We start from the raw sequence: 15,802 nt of genomic DNA, 5'->3' as shown, positions 1-15,802 counted from the left end.
AGGTTCAGACCCGTTGACTAAAACCTCTCTCACAAGCAACATGATCAAACATAAAACTCATTGAGTGTTAATCACATAGTGATGTGAACTAGACTACTGACTCTAGTAAACTCTTGGGTATTAGTCACATGGCGATGTGACCTGTGAGTGTTAATCACATGGCGATGTGAACTAGATTATTGACTCTAGTGCAAGTGGGAGACTGTTGGAAATATGCCCTAGAGGCAATAATAAAAGTGTTATTATTATATTTCCTTGTTCATGATAATTGTCTTTTATTCATGCTATAACTGTATTATCCGGAAATCGTAATACACGTGTGAATACATAGACCACAATATGTCCCTAGTGAGCCTCTAGTTGACTAGCTCGTTGTGATCAACAGATAGTCATGGTTTCCTGGCTATGGACATTGGATGTCGTTGATAACGGGATCACATCATTAGGAGAATGATGTGATGGACAAGACCCAATCCTAAGACTAGCACAAAAGATCGAGTAGTTCATTTGCTAGAGCTTTGCCAATGTCAAGTATCTCTTCCTTTGACCATGAGATCGTGTAACTCCTGGATACCGTAGGAGTGCTTTGGGTGTATCAAACGTCACAACGTAACTGGGTGACTATAAAGGTGCACTACAGGTATCTCCGAAAGTATCTATTGTTTTATGCGGATCGAGACTGGGATTTGTCACTCCGTGTAAACGGAGAGGTATCTCTGGGCCCACTCGGTAGGACATCATCATATGCGCAATGTGACCAAGGATTTGATCACGGGATGATGTGTTACGGAACGAGTAAAGTGACTTGCCGATAACGAGATTGAACAAGGTATTGGATACCGACGATCGAATCTCGGGCAAGTAAAATACCGCTAGACAAAGGGAATTGAATACGGGATTGATTAAGTCCTTGACATCGTGTTTCATCCGATGAGATCATCGTGGAACATGTGGGAGCCATCATGGGTATCCAGATCCCGCTGTTGGTTATTGACCGGAGAACATCTCGGTCATGTCTGCATGTCTCCCGAACCCGTAGGGTCTACACACTTAAGGTTCGATGACGCTAGGGTTATAAAGGAAGCTTGTATGTGGTTACCGAATGTTGTTCGGAGTCCCGGATGAGATCCCGGACGTCACGAGGAGTTCCGGAATGGTCCGGAGGTAAAGATTTATATATAGGAAGTCCTGTTTCGGCAATCGGGACAAGTTTCGGGGTCATCGGTATTGTACCGGGACCACCGGAAGGGTCCCGGGGGCCCACCGGGTGGGGCCACCTGCCCCGGGGGGCCACATGGGCTGTAGGGGGTGCGCCTTGGCCTACATGGGCCAAGGGCACCAGCCCCAAGAGGCCCATGCGCCAAGAGAAGGAAAAAGGGGAGAGTCCTAAAGGGGGAAGGCACCTCCGAGGTGCCTTGGGGAGGATGGACTCCTCCCCACCCTTAGCCGCACCCTTCCTTGGAGGAGGGGGCAAGGCTGCGCCCTCCCCCTCTCCCTTGGCCCTATATATAGTGGGGAAAAGGAGGAGCAATCAGACCTAAGGCCTTTGGTTGCCTCCCTCTCCCTCCCGTGACACATCTCCTCTCCCGTAGGTGCTCGGCGAAGCCCTGCAGGATTGCCACGCTCCTCCATCACCACCACGCCGTTGTGCTGCTGTTGGATGGAGTCTTCCTCAACCTCTCCCTCTCCCCTTGCTGGATCAAGGCGTGGGAGACGTCAACGGGCTGTACGTGTGTTGAACGCGGAGGTGCCGTCCGTTCGGCACTAGGATCATCGGTGATCTGAATCACGACGAGTACGACTCCATCAACCCCGTTCACTTGAACGCTTCCGCTTAGCGATCTACAAGGGTATGTAGATGCACTCTCTTTCTACTCGTTGCTGGTCTCTCCATAGATAGATCTTGGTGTTACGTAGGAAAATTTTTGAATTTCTGCTACGTTCCCCAACAGCCGCTTCATCCAACAATATCGCTGAACCAAAGTATGACATGCTGGTAAGCAGTATGACTTGTATCGCCCACAACTCACTTGTGTTCTACTCGTGCATATAACATCAACGCATAAAACCTAGGCTCGGATGCCACTGTTGGGAAACGTAGTAATTTCAAAATTTTCCTACGCACACGCAAGATCATGGTGATGCATAGCAACGAGAGGGGAGAGTGTGTCCACGTACCCTCGTAGACCATAAGGAAGCGTTAGCACAATGCGGTTGATGTAGTCGTACGTCTTCACGGCCCGACCGATCAAGCACTGAAAGCACGGCACCTCCGAGTTCTTGCACACGTACAACTCGATGACATCCCTCGAACTCCAATCCAGTCGAGTGTCGAGGGAGAGTTCCGTCAGCATGACGGCGTGGTGACGATCATGATGTTCTACCGACGCAGGGCTTCGCCTAAGCACCGCTACATATTATCGAGGTGGATTATGGTGGAGGGGGGCACCACACACGGCTAAGAGATCAATGATCAATTGTTGTGTCTAGAGGTGCCCCCCTGCCCCCGTATATAAAGGAGCAAGGGGGAGGGGCGGCCGGCCAGGAGGAGCGCGCCAGGAGGAGTCCTACTCCCACCGGGAGTAGGACTCCCTCCTTTCCTTGTCCAAGTAGGAGAGGGGAAAGGAAGGGAGAGAGGGGAGGAAGGAAAGGGGGGCGCCCCCACCCCTCCTTGTCCTATTCTGACTAGAGGGGGAGGGGGCGCGCGGCCTGCCCTGGCCGCCCCTCCTCTTCTCCACTTTGGGCCCATGAGGCCCATTAACCCCCCCGGGGGGTTCGATAACCCCCCGGTACTCCAGTATATATCCAATAACCCCTAGAACCATTCCGGTGTCCGAATATAGTCGTCCAATATATCAATCTTCATGTCTCGACCATTTCGAGACTCCTCGTCATGTCCGTGATCACATCCAGGACTCTGAACTACCTTCAGTACATCAAAACATATAAACTCATAATATAATTGTCATCTAACTTTAAGCGTGCGGACCCTACTGGTTCGAGAACAATGTAGACATGACCGAGACACGTTTCCGGTCAATAACCAATAGCGGAACCTGGATGCCCATATTGGCTCCCACATATTCTACGAAGATCTTTTATCGGTCAAACCGCATAACAACATACATTGTTCCCTTTGTCATCGGTATGTTACTTGCCCGAGATTTGATCGTCGGTATCTTAATACCTAGTTCAATCTCGTTACCGGCAAGTCTCTTTACTCGTTATGTAATGCATCATCCCGCAACTAACTCATTAGTCACATTGCTTGCAAGGCTTATAGTGATGTGCATTACCGAGAGGGCCCAGAGATACCTCTCCGAAAATCGGAGTGACAAATCCTAATCTTGAAATACGCCAACTCAACATGTACCTTCGAAAACACCTGTAGAGCTCCTTTATAATCACCCAGTTACGTTGTGGTGTTTGGTAGCACACAAAGTGTTCTTCTGGTAAACGGGAGTTGCATAATCTCATAGTCATAGGAACATGTATAAGTCGTGAAGAAAGCAATAGCAACATACTAAACGATCAAGTGCTAAGCTAACGGAATGGGTCAAGTCAATCACATCATTATCCCAATGATGTGATCTCGTTAATCAAATGACAACTCTTTTGTCCATGGCTAGGAAACATAACCATCTTTGATAAACGAGCTAGGCAAGTAGAGGCATACTAGTGACACTTAGTTTGTCTATGTATTCACACATGTATCATGTTTCCGGTTAATACAATTCTAGCATGAATAATAAACATTCATCATGATATAAGGAAATAAATAATAACTTTATTATTGCCTCTAGGGCATATTTCCTTCAGCTCTATAGGTATCTCTGAAGGTGTTTGTTGAGTTGGCATAGATCGATATTAGGATTTGTCACTCCGAGTATCAGAGAGGTATCTCTGGGCCCTCTCGGCAATACACATCATAAGCTTGCAAGCAAACGACTAAGGATCTAGTCATGAGCTAATGTATTACGGAACAAGTAAAGAGACTTGTCGGTAACGAGATTGAACTAGGTATGGAGATACCGACGATTGAATCTCGGGCAAGTAACATACGATGGAGAAAGGGAATTACGTATGTTGTCATAACAGTTCGACCGATAAAGATCTTCGTATAATATGTAGGAGCCAATATGGGCATCCAGGTTCCGCTATTGGTTATTGACCGGAGAGGTGTCTCGGTCATGTCTACATAGTTCTCGAACCCATAGGGTCCGCACGCTTAACGTTCGATGATGATATAGTACTATATGAGTTATGTAATTTGGTGACCGAATGCTGTTTGGAGTCCCGGATGAGATCATGTACATGACGAGGAGTCTCGAAATGGTCGATAGGTAAAGATTGATATATATGACGATTGTATTCGAACACTAGAAGTGTTTCGGGGGGTACCGGGTACTTATCGGGTCATCGGAAGGGGTTCTGGGCACCCCCGGCAAAAGATATGGGTCGTATGGGCCAAGAGGGGAAATGCACCAGCCACAAGGGGCTGGTGCGCCCCCCATATGGGCTGGCATAGGAGGAGAAGGAAAGAGGGGAAGGGAAAGGAAAGAGTGGAATAGGATTCCCCCTTCCTTCCCTCCTCCCCCCCCCCTCTTTCCTTCTCCATCCGACAAGCATGGCAGGGGGGCGGCCAAGGGCAGGAGCTCAAGTAGGATTCAAACCTACTTGGGGCGCCCCTTGGCCTCTCCCCTCTCCCTCCCACCTATATATACGAGGAGGGGGTGCCTAGCACACACCAGACAATTGTCTAGCCGTGTGCGGCGCCCCCCCTCCATCGTTTATACTCCTAGTCATATTTGCGTAGTGCTTAGGAGAAGCCCTGCGGAGATCACTTCGTCATCACCGTCACCATGCCGTCGTGCTGAAGGAACTCATCTACTACCTCGACATCTTGCTGGATCAAGAAGGCGAGGGACGTCACCGAGCTGAACGTGTGCAGAACGCGGAGGTGCCGTGCGTTCGGTTGAAGCGCGAAGAAGTTCGACTACATCAACCGTGTTGTGGAACACTTTCGCTTACGGTCTACGAGGGTACGAAGACATACTCCCCCCATGGTTGCTATGCATCTCCATGGATAGATCATTGCGTGTGCATAGAAAAAACTGTTTTCCATGCAACGGTTCCCAACACGGCCCGCCTCATATCCACCCCATATATGGGCAGGGATAGTTTAAGTACGGTTTGGTCGGGCAAAACTGACCAGTCACTGTCTCGACCATCCTTCCGATCAGTATAAGGAGTCTGACTATAGATGCTCTAAGAGCATCTCAGAGGGACTTGGCAAATCCGGCCCCTCAAACGCCCGCGGACGCATCCGGGCGCGTTCGTGGACACTAACCGGGCAGGCCTCATATGTTAGCTTCCACATCTGCATCCCTCATATCCGAAACCTCCAACTCATGCAACGCTACGTATAAACACGATCAACATGCCGGATCACCATTGCATCGCCGGACAAAAGGATCATAGTCCATCGAAGTTCATCGGCGTACTGTGCAAATGCATACTATAAATACTTAGAACATAGATAAAACATAAATAAAAATGGGGAAGAGCGGAGGAATCACCATGTCCTCGTTGGTCACTTCCCCTTCCGGGTGTCGGCGTGGCCGTGCCCTTCCTCCACGTAGGCGTTGACGTGCGGAGTTGTGTCGTCATCAGAGCCGGAGGTGGAGCCGTCGTGAGAGAGCGACAGTGGACCGACACAAGGAGCGCGGACTCGGGATCGACAGGCACGCGGTCAGCGCCTCCCCAGTCGCCGCCCTCTCCCGAGCTCGCTGCCGCTCGCACTGGGCTTCTCGTGCCTCGGACTCGGGCGTCCTCGTGACCACCCCGGGGCGTCCTCGTGCGCGCCGGCTCCGGCGCGGTCACGAGGACCCAACGGTGGCCAGATACCAATTCCGGAGCAGAGGGTGGGCGGCTTACCTTAAGGAGCGGAGCGGAGCTGCTGGAGCGGCGCACCGGGCAGGACGGGCCGGCGACGTCGTCAACGCTGTGTCGACGGGTGTCGGGCGCTGACGAAGTTGATCCGCCACTGCCAGATTCACCTGGGTCGAGTCACGACCGCCTCAACGCAATGTAGAGGGCAACCTCCTCCACATCGCCGGGCTTCGCTTCATGCAACAGGCTCGCCCAGTCGTCGTCGGAGCCGTCGGATTTCCATCCGAGCCAGCGGTGCTTCGGTCGCCGGTCATCATATGGAATCAGAAGTGGAGTGAACGGAGAGGGAAGTGAAGTTAAGTTCGGATTGACTGCGGACTACGTTTTCTAGATAGGGATATTTGTGGGGTACGAGTGGGTCAGGCTAGACCAAACCAACGTGACGGATGCGCCCGAGCCGCGTCATATCCACCCTACATTTGGGCGAGGTATAAGGGGCGTCCAACAACCCAGACGTTTGAGGACGATTTACAGCGTCCGGCTAGGTTGTTTTTTCACGATCGGTCAATGACCGGGCCGTATGTCCGAGCGTTTGAAGCGGGTTTGGGACGCCATGCTATAGATTGTCTAATCTAACTAGAGCATCGTGAGCCAGAATACAGAAGTCATTTTACTACTCCATCGTCATCGACTCTCACTTCCTCATCAGCTTGGTTGCCGCGCGGGGCATATCATCGCACATTTCGGCATGCAGCGCCGAGAGATTCACTTGTCTCTCTCATGTGCTAATGGATCCCAGCTGCTAGCTGATAATTGAGTGATTTCTGGCTTCTTGCTACCCACGCAAGGAAGCACGTAAGCTCAAGCTCCTGTAGGTCGGCACACGTGTGTGGGTTTCAAGCGTCTGATAGGGAAATCAGAACGAGGTGACAGCTACGTTACACGAGTCGCAAGCGAAGTAATCCATCTGTTTCGGCCGGCGGGCCGGGACAATCAATCACAACTCATTCACAAATAATACTCCTGTCAATTATCGGCCTGGGCCACCTGTCCCCAAGAACCAAATTATCGAACCTGCTTGGTTTCCAGGTGCCTCCGTCCACGCACGGCACGGCGGCCGGCTAGCGCCTTACCAACATACTTCCTCCGTCCCAAAAAAACTTGTCCTCAGATGATGTATCTAGCACAAAGTTAGTACTAGATATATTCTTTAAGAGACAAATTTGGGACAACCTTTTTCAGACGAAGGAAAAAAAAATTATATGAGACCAGGTCTCATCGTTAGCAGGTGAGACCCGCTCTGATGGATGACACGTGGCATTCATAAATCACAAAGCATCTAATCTCTCTCATCCCCTGATTTCAGGTGGGGGTGGGGTAGATGCTTTGTGATTTGTGAATGTCACGTGGCATCCATCAGAATCGGTCTCACCTGCTAATCCGTGAGACCTGGTCTCATAGAATTATTTTCCGACGAAGGGAGTACTGTTTAGATTTTGCTGGTCTCTGCGGTGAGCACTTTATCATTGCATTTGAAGTTATGGGGGAGTAATTTTTATGACATGCAATTATTCTTTTATCGATGTAATTACATCCATCTATACAACAACACGAGTAAACCACCTCACACATCACAAGTCAAGCTCAATCCTAGGGTAGATTTCTGGGGCCTAGAGGTACAACCGCAGAGATGAATATCTCCTATAAAAATCGGATGGTACCTTATGTTGCTCCCGAGGCAACGTGAGGGGCTGCCTGTAGTGCCGCCGGCGGCTTTCCCCACCAGGTATCCTCCTTCCGCCGTGGCGGTGGACACCATTAATAAACGAAAACGATGGTGAGGGATCTCCCATCTTCACGGTAGTGGTTGTGAAGCATGCGGGGCGTGGTCCGACTCTCAGGTTGTGCGCCAGTTCGTCTTCACAAGCATGTCTTCAGTTGTGTGCTAATGTACATCAAGAAGATGTGCGCGGCCGGCTGTAGACGGACATACATGTCAGGAGACGGTTGAGATTTCAATTTTCCATGACCATGGCGCCGTTGTGCCCCTCCCAACAACATCAATCATTTTCTTCGCCAAGTGGTTGTAGCAACACAAAAGGTGACTTTGGCTCTTTTCAAATACCAGGTTTCGAGCTCCGGTGGTGAAAACTCCAGCTAGGTATGACCTTTGCTAGTCGCATCTTGCAATGGCGCATTTCTTACTGAAGGCATTGTCTTGGAGATTGCTCACAAGTTCTCTCTTGGTGAAAATCCACGATCCGCCCTTCATCGCTAGAACCTGCAACTACGATGCTTGCGTGTCGTTTCCTTACTAGAGTTGTCGTTGGAGAAGTCGTGTGCTGTCGATGTTGTTGCGTGTGTCGTTCTACAATACAATATATTTTTTAGTTCTGTTCACCGCAAGTTCATCTCCGCACGCACGCACGCACGCAAATCCCACTACGCATCTGCTAGCTCTCCTCCCCCGCCCTCGCCCACGCCGCGCCTGGTGGCCTGGTCGCACGCGCGGCGTCGTGCTAGCATAGAAGCCCAGCTGGGTTCGACGGATCGAAGGAACGGCGTCCGGTTCCCCTGTCGGGCACGTCCGTCGCCACGCGCCGGCCTCGCCCGTCACGTCGCTGCCGGTACACGCCCCCACGCGCCCGCGCCCGCATGTGCCCGCCCACGCCCGTCCGCCGATCCGGTCGGGCACCTACGCCGGGCCTGATCGATCAAATCCGTCTCGAACCCTCCTCGCTCGACCCGACCGGACCAACGCCCGTCCACCCACGTACGTATACGCACAAAGGAGAAAAGCACACCCATCTTTAACGACGAGAACCCCACCTGTGGCGGATGGATGTACACTTGAAACCACCTTTTCGCCTTGCCATCGCGATCCATTCCTCCGTAGTACGCGTAACACGTCCTTCTCGTCTCACGCCTCACGCCATTCACGTAGCACCACGACGTGTCCCGCTCTGCGCTAAACAATTCCGATGAACCTCTCCGGTTTTTTAGATAGATGGATACCCCGGCTGCGTGCAACCTGGGACGCGCAAACGCTATCCTGGCAGTCTCCCACGGGCGGGCGACACATGGCGCGGCCGCATGGATCGGGCCGGGCATCCGTACGCACGCGGCCAGGCAGTTTCGCCTGCCCACCCGCGCCGCGTCCGGGCAAGTGGCGCCGCCCCATTGGCCCAGCTGGGGCGCGCGGGCCCCGCTTGCCTAGAAAGGCGACGGACCTGGACGGCAACGTGTCGGGACGGATGGATGGGTGGGGCCGCCGGCCGGAAAGAGAGGAAACTGCGAGGGAGGGAAAGAAAGAGGTAAAAGCACCACAGGTACCCTAACTTGCACAACATGTGACATTTTAGTCCCAAACTTACAAAAATCAACCCCACCATATCCCAACTTGCACTGCATGTGATGTTTTAGTCCCAGTCCAATGACAGAACGACATGTGGCAGCCAGGTGTCTGGCCCGGTCTCGCACGCAGTTTTGCAAAATCCCCCCTGTCATTTTCTCTAATCAACCTGCAGTATAGCACACCTGAATTAAATCTGTAACCAGACAGCTCCAACACCCATGTGATGCTTTTCTCGATGGCACTACCACATCATTAACCCACCTACAAAACTAATCAGTGTACTCCTTGATCAATAATCAGTGTCAAAGCCACGACATGATTCACTAAACCACACACACGTCCTTAAGTAGAAAATGGAGTGATTAAGCCGAGGGTTTAGCTGTTGCTGACAAGTGTAACCTCGATAACTGTCAGAGCACAAGACAAGCACTGACACATGGAAGATTAACAGCACTAAGAAGCGTAATTAACAGTTGATTGTACAACGGTGCACTGGCAGCTAATACTACTGCATGCATTGTCCCGTAGGCTAGCTAAGAGTAGTAGTAATTATCAAGGGGTTAACGTTGCGCCCGGCGCCACGAGATGGCTGGAGGAGAGTTTGTATCCAGCCGCCGGTGTTGACTCAGGGAGGCTACACGTCGGCCGGCCGGTCAGAAGAGGTCGAAGCGCTTCGTGTCAGCCTTGCGCGACGCCGGCATCTTGCACGACTGCGACCGGTGCAGCGGAGCGCTGGGGACGACGGGCGGACGCAATGACCGGAGGAGCGCGAAGTTGAGGTTCTTGAAGAAGGGGCGGGCGTTCACGTCGGCGGCGCCGTGGCGGGACCCGAGGCGAGCGGCGGGGTCCTTGGTGAGCAGGCGCGTGATGAGGTCCCGCGCCGCGGTGGTGTCGGCGTGGCAGCCGGTGACGGAGGAGGAGGGGAAGGTGAGCGGCACGGACGATGTTGCAGAGCTAGCGTGTCCTAGTGGCGCCGGCGAACGGGGTGCGGCCGTGGAGGAGCTCGTAGAGGAACACGCCGTAGGCCTACCAGTCCACGGCGGCGCCGTGCGCGCCGCCGCCTGCCACCTCCGGAGCCACGTACTCGTGCGTGCCGACGAATGAGCACGACCGCGCAGACACCGGCTCCGCCACAAACCGCAGGGGAGACGCCGGCACGCCGCGCACCGGCGACGATGCCTCCGCCGCTTGAAACGTATCGGGAAGCAGGACGCGCTGCACGGCTCCTCCTGTTCCTCCTCCTCGGCGACGGCTGGCTTGAGGTCGCGGTAGCCGGTAGACGATGCCCATCATGTGCAGGTACTAGAGCGCCAGGAGCACCTCGGCCGCGTAGAACCGGGCGGAGGAGAGCGGGAAGTGGCGGGAGGGCATGCGGTGGCGGAGGGAGTGGAGGTCGCCGCCGGGGCAGAACTCCACGACAACGCAGGAGAAGCGCGGGGCGGCGTCGAAGTCGGCGAAGAGCGTGGGGAGGAACGGGTGGTCGAGCAGCCGCAGGATGCGCTTCTCGGCGGCCGCCCGCTCCAGCTTGTGCTTCTTGGCCACGGCGCGCCGGTCCACCACCTTCAAGCAGGGGATGCAGTGGCCCGCCCTTCTCCAGGCCCTAGCCCTCCGTCCCGGCGGCACCCCCTCGTTCCGCCTCACCGGCGTCGGCCCCCCGCAGCCGGACGAGACCGACGCCTTGCAGCAGATGGGCTGGAAGCTCGCCCAGTTCGCGTACACCATCCGCGTCGACTTCCAGTACCGCGGCCTCGGCGCCGCCACGCTGGCGGACCTGGAGCCGTTCATGCTGCAGCCGGAGGACTCGAACGAGGAGCCCGAGGTAATCTCCGTCAACTCAGTCTTCGAGATGCACCGGCTGCTCGCCCAGCCCGGCGCCATGGAGAAGGTCCTGGGCACCGTGCGCGCCGTGCGGCCGAGGATCGTCACCGTGGTGGAGCAGGAGGGGAACCACAACTCCGGCACATTCCTGGACCGCTTCACCGAGCACTACTACTACTCCACCATGTTCGATTCCTGGACTCGCTGCACTACTACTCCACCATGTTCGATTCCCTCGAGGGCGGCAGCTCCGGCGGCCCATCCGAAGTCTCATCGGGGGGCAGCTGTTGCTCCTGCCGCCGCCGGCACGGACCAGGTCATGTCTGAGGTGTACCTCGGCCGGCAGATCTGTAACGTGGTGGCCTGCGAGGGGGCGGAGCGCACAGAGCGCCACGAGACCCTGGGCCCGAGCGGGGTCGCAGGGGAGGAGGCCGAGAGCGCGCGGATGGCCGCCCACTCCACGTCGCCGGACCGGTGCGGCCGGAGCGCCGCGGACGGGCGCGGCGAGCACACGGTGGCCGCCGCCGCCATGGCGGCCGACGGGGTGCAGTCGAAGGAGAGCCGTGACAGACTGGACAGGTGTGCTATACTGCGGGTTGATTAGAGAAAATGGCAGGGGGCGTTTTGCAAAACTGCGTGCGACGACCGGGCCAGCCACCTGGCTGCCACATGTCGTTCTGTCATTGGCCTGGGACTAAAACGTCACATGCAGTGCAAGTTGGGGTATGGTGGGGTTGATTTTTACAAGTTTAGGACTAAAATATCACATGTTGTGCAAGTTAGGGTACCTGGGGTGCTTTTACCTCGGAAAGAAAATCAACGGCAACGGACACGTGGTGGTGTGCTCCACAGCCACAGGCTTGAGGTCCCCCGCAGCCTACTGTTCAATTAATTTTGTCTGCTCGTGTCGCCCATCCCGAAAAGGCCGCCGGGATAGTATCACCATCGGAGGATACGTTCCAATTTATTTTCAGCATCCCTGGGTTTTTTTTCATTTAAAATCCATGCCTCAAATAATTTATTCTCTCTCCCTCGAAAAAAATAATAATTTATTCTTCCTGCTTCAAATAATTTTTTTTATTACCCACCATCATCCTTCCTACTCCCTCCTCGCCCGCGCGCTCCACGCCATCATCCTCCCTCCTCCCCCCACCACTTTTCATACGACACCCACCGCTTCTCAAAATCATAAAACAGTTTTAACCCAGCGCGCCTCGGAATGGCAGATGTTAATTGTAATATGCAAGACTATTTCGATGGGTTTTTTTTTTGCGACGATTACTCCCTTCGAAAGGGTCTGTCGGGTTCGACCTAGAGGGCAAAAAACACAGAGCCAACACGCAACAAGAGAACAGTCGTCGAGAATTTGAGTTTCGAAACGGACAATACGTGCGGAAGAGAATAAATGTCGTTTTGGTCGCACACTACACCGGTCACCCCGCACGTGCTAATGCCCACGTGTATAATTTTCGCACGTCGCGCCTGCATGGCCCATGCACCGCCGGGAGCAAGCCGCCGCTTCAGGCCACAGTACCATACCGACCAATTGCCCAGTACAATGCGCCCGTGCAAAGGGCACGGAACGGAGGCCATTTTGCTCTGATGCCTTACAAACCCGAACGGAGGGAGTACCGACATGGTGAAATTTCACGAGCAGAGGCAGAGCACACGATGTACCAAGGCATCCCCAAACTAGCCCATGTGTGCCTTCTTAATAACACCATCCATTTTCCCCTCGAGCATAAAAGGCAAGTGACAGATGTACGTTCTTGAAAACAAAGCGAGTGACAAATGTATGTTGTTGAAAGGAAAAGCAAGTGACAAATCAGCACGGGTGTGAACAAGTGTACGGGGGGTGGCGTGAGGGTAGCAGAAGCCGTGTCCCGGGGCGACAAGACATAATATCGGGAGCGGCCACGGCCACGCGGACCCCTCCGGCAGCAGACACACCGGAAGAGTCGAGCGAAGGGAGGAGAAGAAGACCTGCCCGGTACGGCGCGCCCCCTCCCCCCACCTCCCTTTCCCCTCCCCGGACACGCGCGCGCGCTCCACACCGTCATCCTCCCTCCTCCCCCCCACCCTCCTCCGCTCCACCCACCACTCCTCCCCCCACCTATAGCTACCTCCCTCCCGTACCCCTCCGGCGCGTGTCTCTGGCTGCGGCGCGTCGGCGAGTCGGCTGCTGACTGGTTCTTTTTTCAGTTCGCGAGGCGGGCGGAGGTTCTTTAGCGTCGGCCGAGATGGCGGCGGCGGCGGCGATCTGCGGGGAGGACGAGCCGGCGCCGCGCGATCCGGAGAGCGCGGCGGCGGCGGGCGGCGGGGTCGAGCGGCTGGATCTCGGGGACGGCCGGGCGGCGCTCGTGGCGGGGGGCAAGAGGAGCGTCTACCTCATGGACTGCGAGCCGGTGTGGGGCTGCGTCGCCACGCCGGGGCGCGGCGGGGAGATGGAGGACGCCTGCGCCGCCGTGCCCCGCTTCGCCGACGTGCCCGTGCGCCTGCTCGCCCGGCGCCGCGACCTCGAAGGGCTCGGGCTCGACGCCGACGCGCTCCGCCTGCCCTCCCACCTCTTCGCCGTCTTCGACGGCCACGGCGGCTCCGAGGTATGCACGCCCGGGTCTGGAACCCCCCTCCCCTCCCCTTGGATTCGTCGCCGCCCCGGGCGGCCCCACCCGAGCTAGCCCCGTGATCTGACGATCTGTGGATTCCCTTGTCGTCGCGCAGGTGTCCAACTACTGCCGGGAGAGGCTCCACGTCGTGCTGAGCAAGGAGCTGAGGAAGCCCCCCAGCGATCTGGGGGAGATGAGCGATGTGGACATGAAGGAGCACTGGGACGACCTCTTCACCAGGTGTTTCCAGACAGTGGACGACGAGGTGTCAGGGCTTGCAAGCAGGCTCGTCGACGGAGAGCCCCGGTCAGACCCGATCGCCGCGGAGAACGTAGGCTCCACGGCGGTTGCAGTGGTAGTGTGCTCCTCTCATGTAGTGGTCGCCAATTGCGGCGATTCTCGCATCGTGCTCTCGCGCGGGAAGGAGCCTGTTGCTCTCTCAATTGATCAGAAGGTAGATATGGTTTTGTGAGCATCATGGTATTGGCCACAGCATCCATGATTTGGGGTTTATTAATCTGATTATGCCTTGTTGTTTCAGCCTGACAGGAAGGATGAGCGCGCCAGGATTGAGGCTGCGGGAGGCAAGGTCATCCAATGGAATGGACACCGAGTGTCCGGCATACTTGCTATGTCACGATCCATTGGTATGCAGCTATAATTTATCTTGTACAATGTGTTGCTATTTTTCATATGACACGCGTCATATTTAGGACCACCCGTTGAGTTTGAAACTGTAATCATAGCAACATCAAAGTATGACGCAAAATTGCTTGGCCCGGTGTGATAGTGGTAAATGTCTTCGCGCGCTGCTGGTTTGTTTGAAATCCAGGAAAGTAGCTGTGCTTGAGGAGTTATTTCTCGTTAGTCGTTACTTGGTACCATTTTAAGCATTAGGCGCTAGTCGTTACTTGGTACCATTTTAAGCAGTAGGCGCTAGCCGCTAGGCGACAACAGAACGCCTAGCATGTAATCATGCTTGTGTGCGCTTAATTGAGATACGCACTAGGCAGTGGCAAAATGCACACTTAACTCGTAGCACTTTTTTCCCTTGATTTTAAGATTCCTCATTTATGGAAACCTGAAGTCTCTCGGGCTGTTTGGATGACAGCCGCTCGCCTTGCCAAAATATGGGCGTTGACCGCCAGTGTGCGTGTCTGTTTGGTTGGGAGCCAAAATTTCTAGCCTACGCCAAAATTTTGGTCGCTAGTTTGTTTTCTGCGCCAACGCCAGGGCAGATCCGTGGCGGTGAATTTCATCGCCATCTTTTTGGCTTGTCCGCGATTTGGCGTGGCGGCCCGGGCGCCATCCAAACGGCCCCTCTATTCTTTTGGCTGTTTTCATGTTATAAGTGCTGACTGCCTCAATTTTATTCACATCTCTTGTGCCACTCAAATCTGATGTACATATAAAATACTTGGACAACATCATAGGGATTTAGTTGAACTTATGATAGCTAAGCTGATTTATCTGTGCATTGGATAACATTTGTCCATACTTATTGCAATCTCTGCTAACTTGAACTGGAAATTGCTGATGATGCAGGTGACCGATACTTGAAGCCATACATCATCTCAAAACCAGAAGTTACGGTTGTTCCTCGGGCTAAAGATGACGACTGCCTCATTCTGGCCAGCGACGGGCTCTGGGACGTCGTGTCGAACGAAGAGGCGTGCAAGGTCGCACGCCGGCAAATCCAACAGTGGCACAAGAACAACAGCGTCACAACATCGTCGTCAGATGGAGGTGATGGATCCACCGACCCTGCCGCGCAGGCAGCTGCAGACTATCTGACGAGGCTTGCATTGAAGAAAGGAAGCCAGGACAATATCACTGTAATCGTGGTCGACTTGAAACCCCGGAGGAAACCCAAGAATAATTCCTAACATGACTTGAATTCATACTAGCAGTTGGTCTTCTAATGAGACTTGACCCACCTTTTTCGTTGGGTTTCAAGAATTGTACATGTATATGATAGATGGATTTTCGACCTAGTGGGTTATAAAGATTAATTAATTGTATCCCCTGTTTTCTGTTCATATGGTTGAAATATTATCCAGTCAGTCAGTTCAGCCTTGAGCCCTGGCATGTTGTGTCCCTTGCCGTCAGTGTACAGCAAGTGAACTTGTAT

General features: G+C 54.1%; 1 protein-coding gene and 1 pseudogene across 2 annotated transcripts; one reads left to right on the top strand and one right to left on the bottom strand.

Moving 5' to 3' along the window:
• Positions 1-9,609: 9,609 nt before the first annotated feature.
• On the bottom strand, positions 9,610-10,540 carry LOC123142385 (protein kinase PINOID-like; annotated as a pseudogene).
• Positions 10,541-12,876: 2,336 nt separating this feature from the next.
• Positions 12,877-15,734, top strand: LOC123142367 (protein phosphatase 2C 50). Of its 2 annotated transcripts, XM_044561317.1 has the most exons (5): positions 12,877-13,055; positions 13,268-13,665; positions 13,787-14,125; positions 14,213-14,318; positions 15,217-15,734. In XM_044561317.1, the coding sequence occupies exons 2-5, from the start codon at positions 13,306-13,308 to the stop codon at positions 15,555-15,557; spliced, it is 1,146 nt and encodes a 381-aa protein (XP_044417252.1). In that variant the 5' UTR covers positions 12,877-13,055; positions 13,268-13,305; the 3' UTR covers positions 15,558-15,734. The 2 variants fall into 2 exon arrangements, with proteins under 2 accessions (XP_044417252.1, XP_044417248.1); XM_044561313.1 differs by lacking the exon at positions 12,877-13,055 and having other exon boundaries at positions 13,097-13,665.
• Positions 15,735-15,802: the final 68 nt, after the last annotated feature.

The sequence above is a fragment of the Triticum aestivum genome, chromosome 1B, assembly GCF_018294505.1.
Source record: "Triticum aestivum cultivar Chinese Spring chromosome 1B, IWGSC CS RefSeq v2.1, whole genome shotgun sequence".
NCBI classification, from domain to species: Eukaryota; Viridiplantae; Streptophyta; class Magnoliopsida; order Poales; family Poaceae; genus Triticum; species Triticum aestivum.
This window is presented reverse-complemented; position numbering and strand designations above follow the sequence as displayed.

Coding starts and splice junctions, on each gene's coding strand:
- LOC123142367 (XM_044561317.1), top strand. CDS start 13,306: ATGGCGGCGGCGGCGGCGATCTGCGGGGAGGACGAGCCGGCGCCGCGC. Junction 13,666..13,786: donor ACGGCCACGGCGGCTCCGAG/GTATGCACGCCC, acceptor GTCGTCGCGCAG/GTGTCCAACTACTGCCGGGA. Junction 14,126..14,212: donor CTCTCTCAATTGATCAGAAG/GTAGATATGGTT, acceptor TTGTTGTTTCAG/CCTGACAGGAAGGATGAGCG.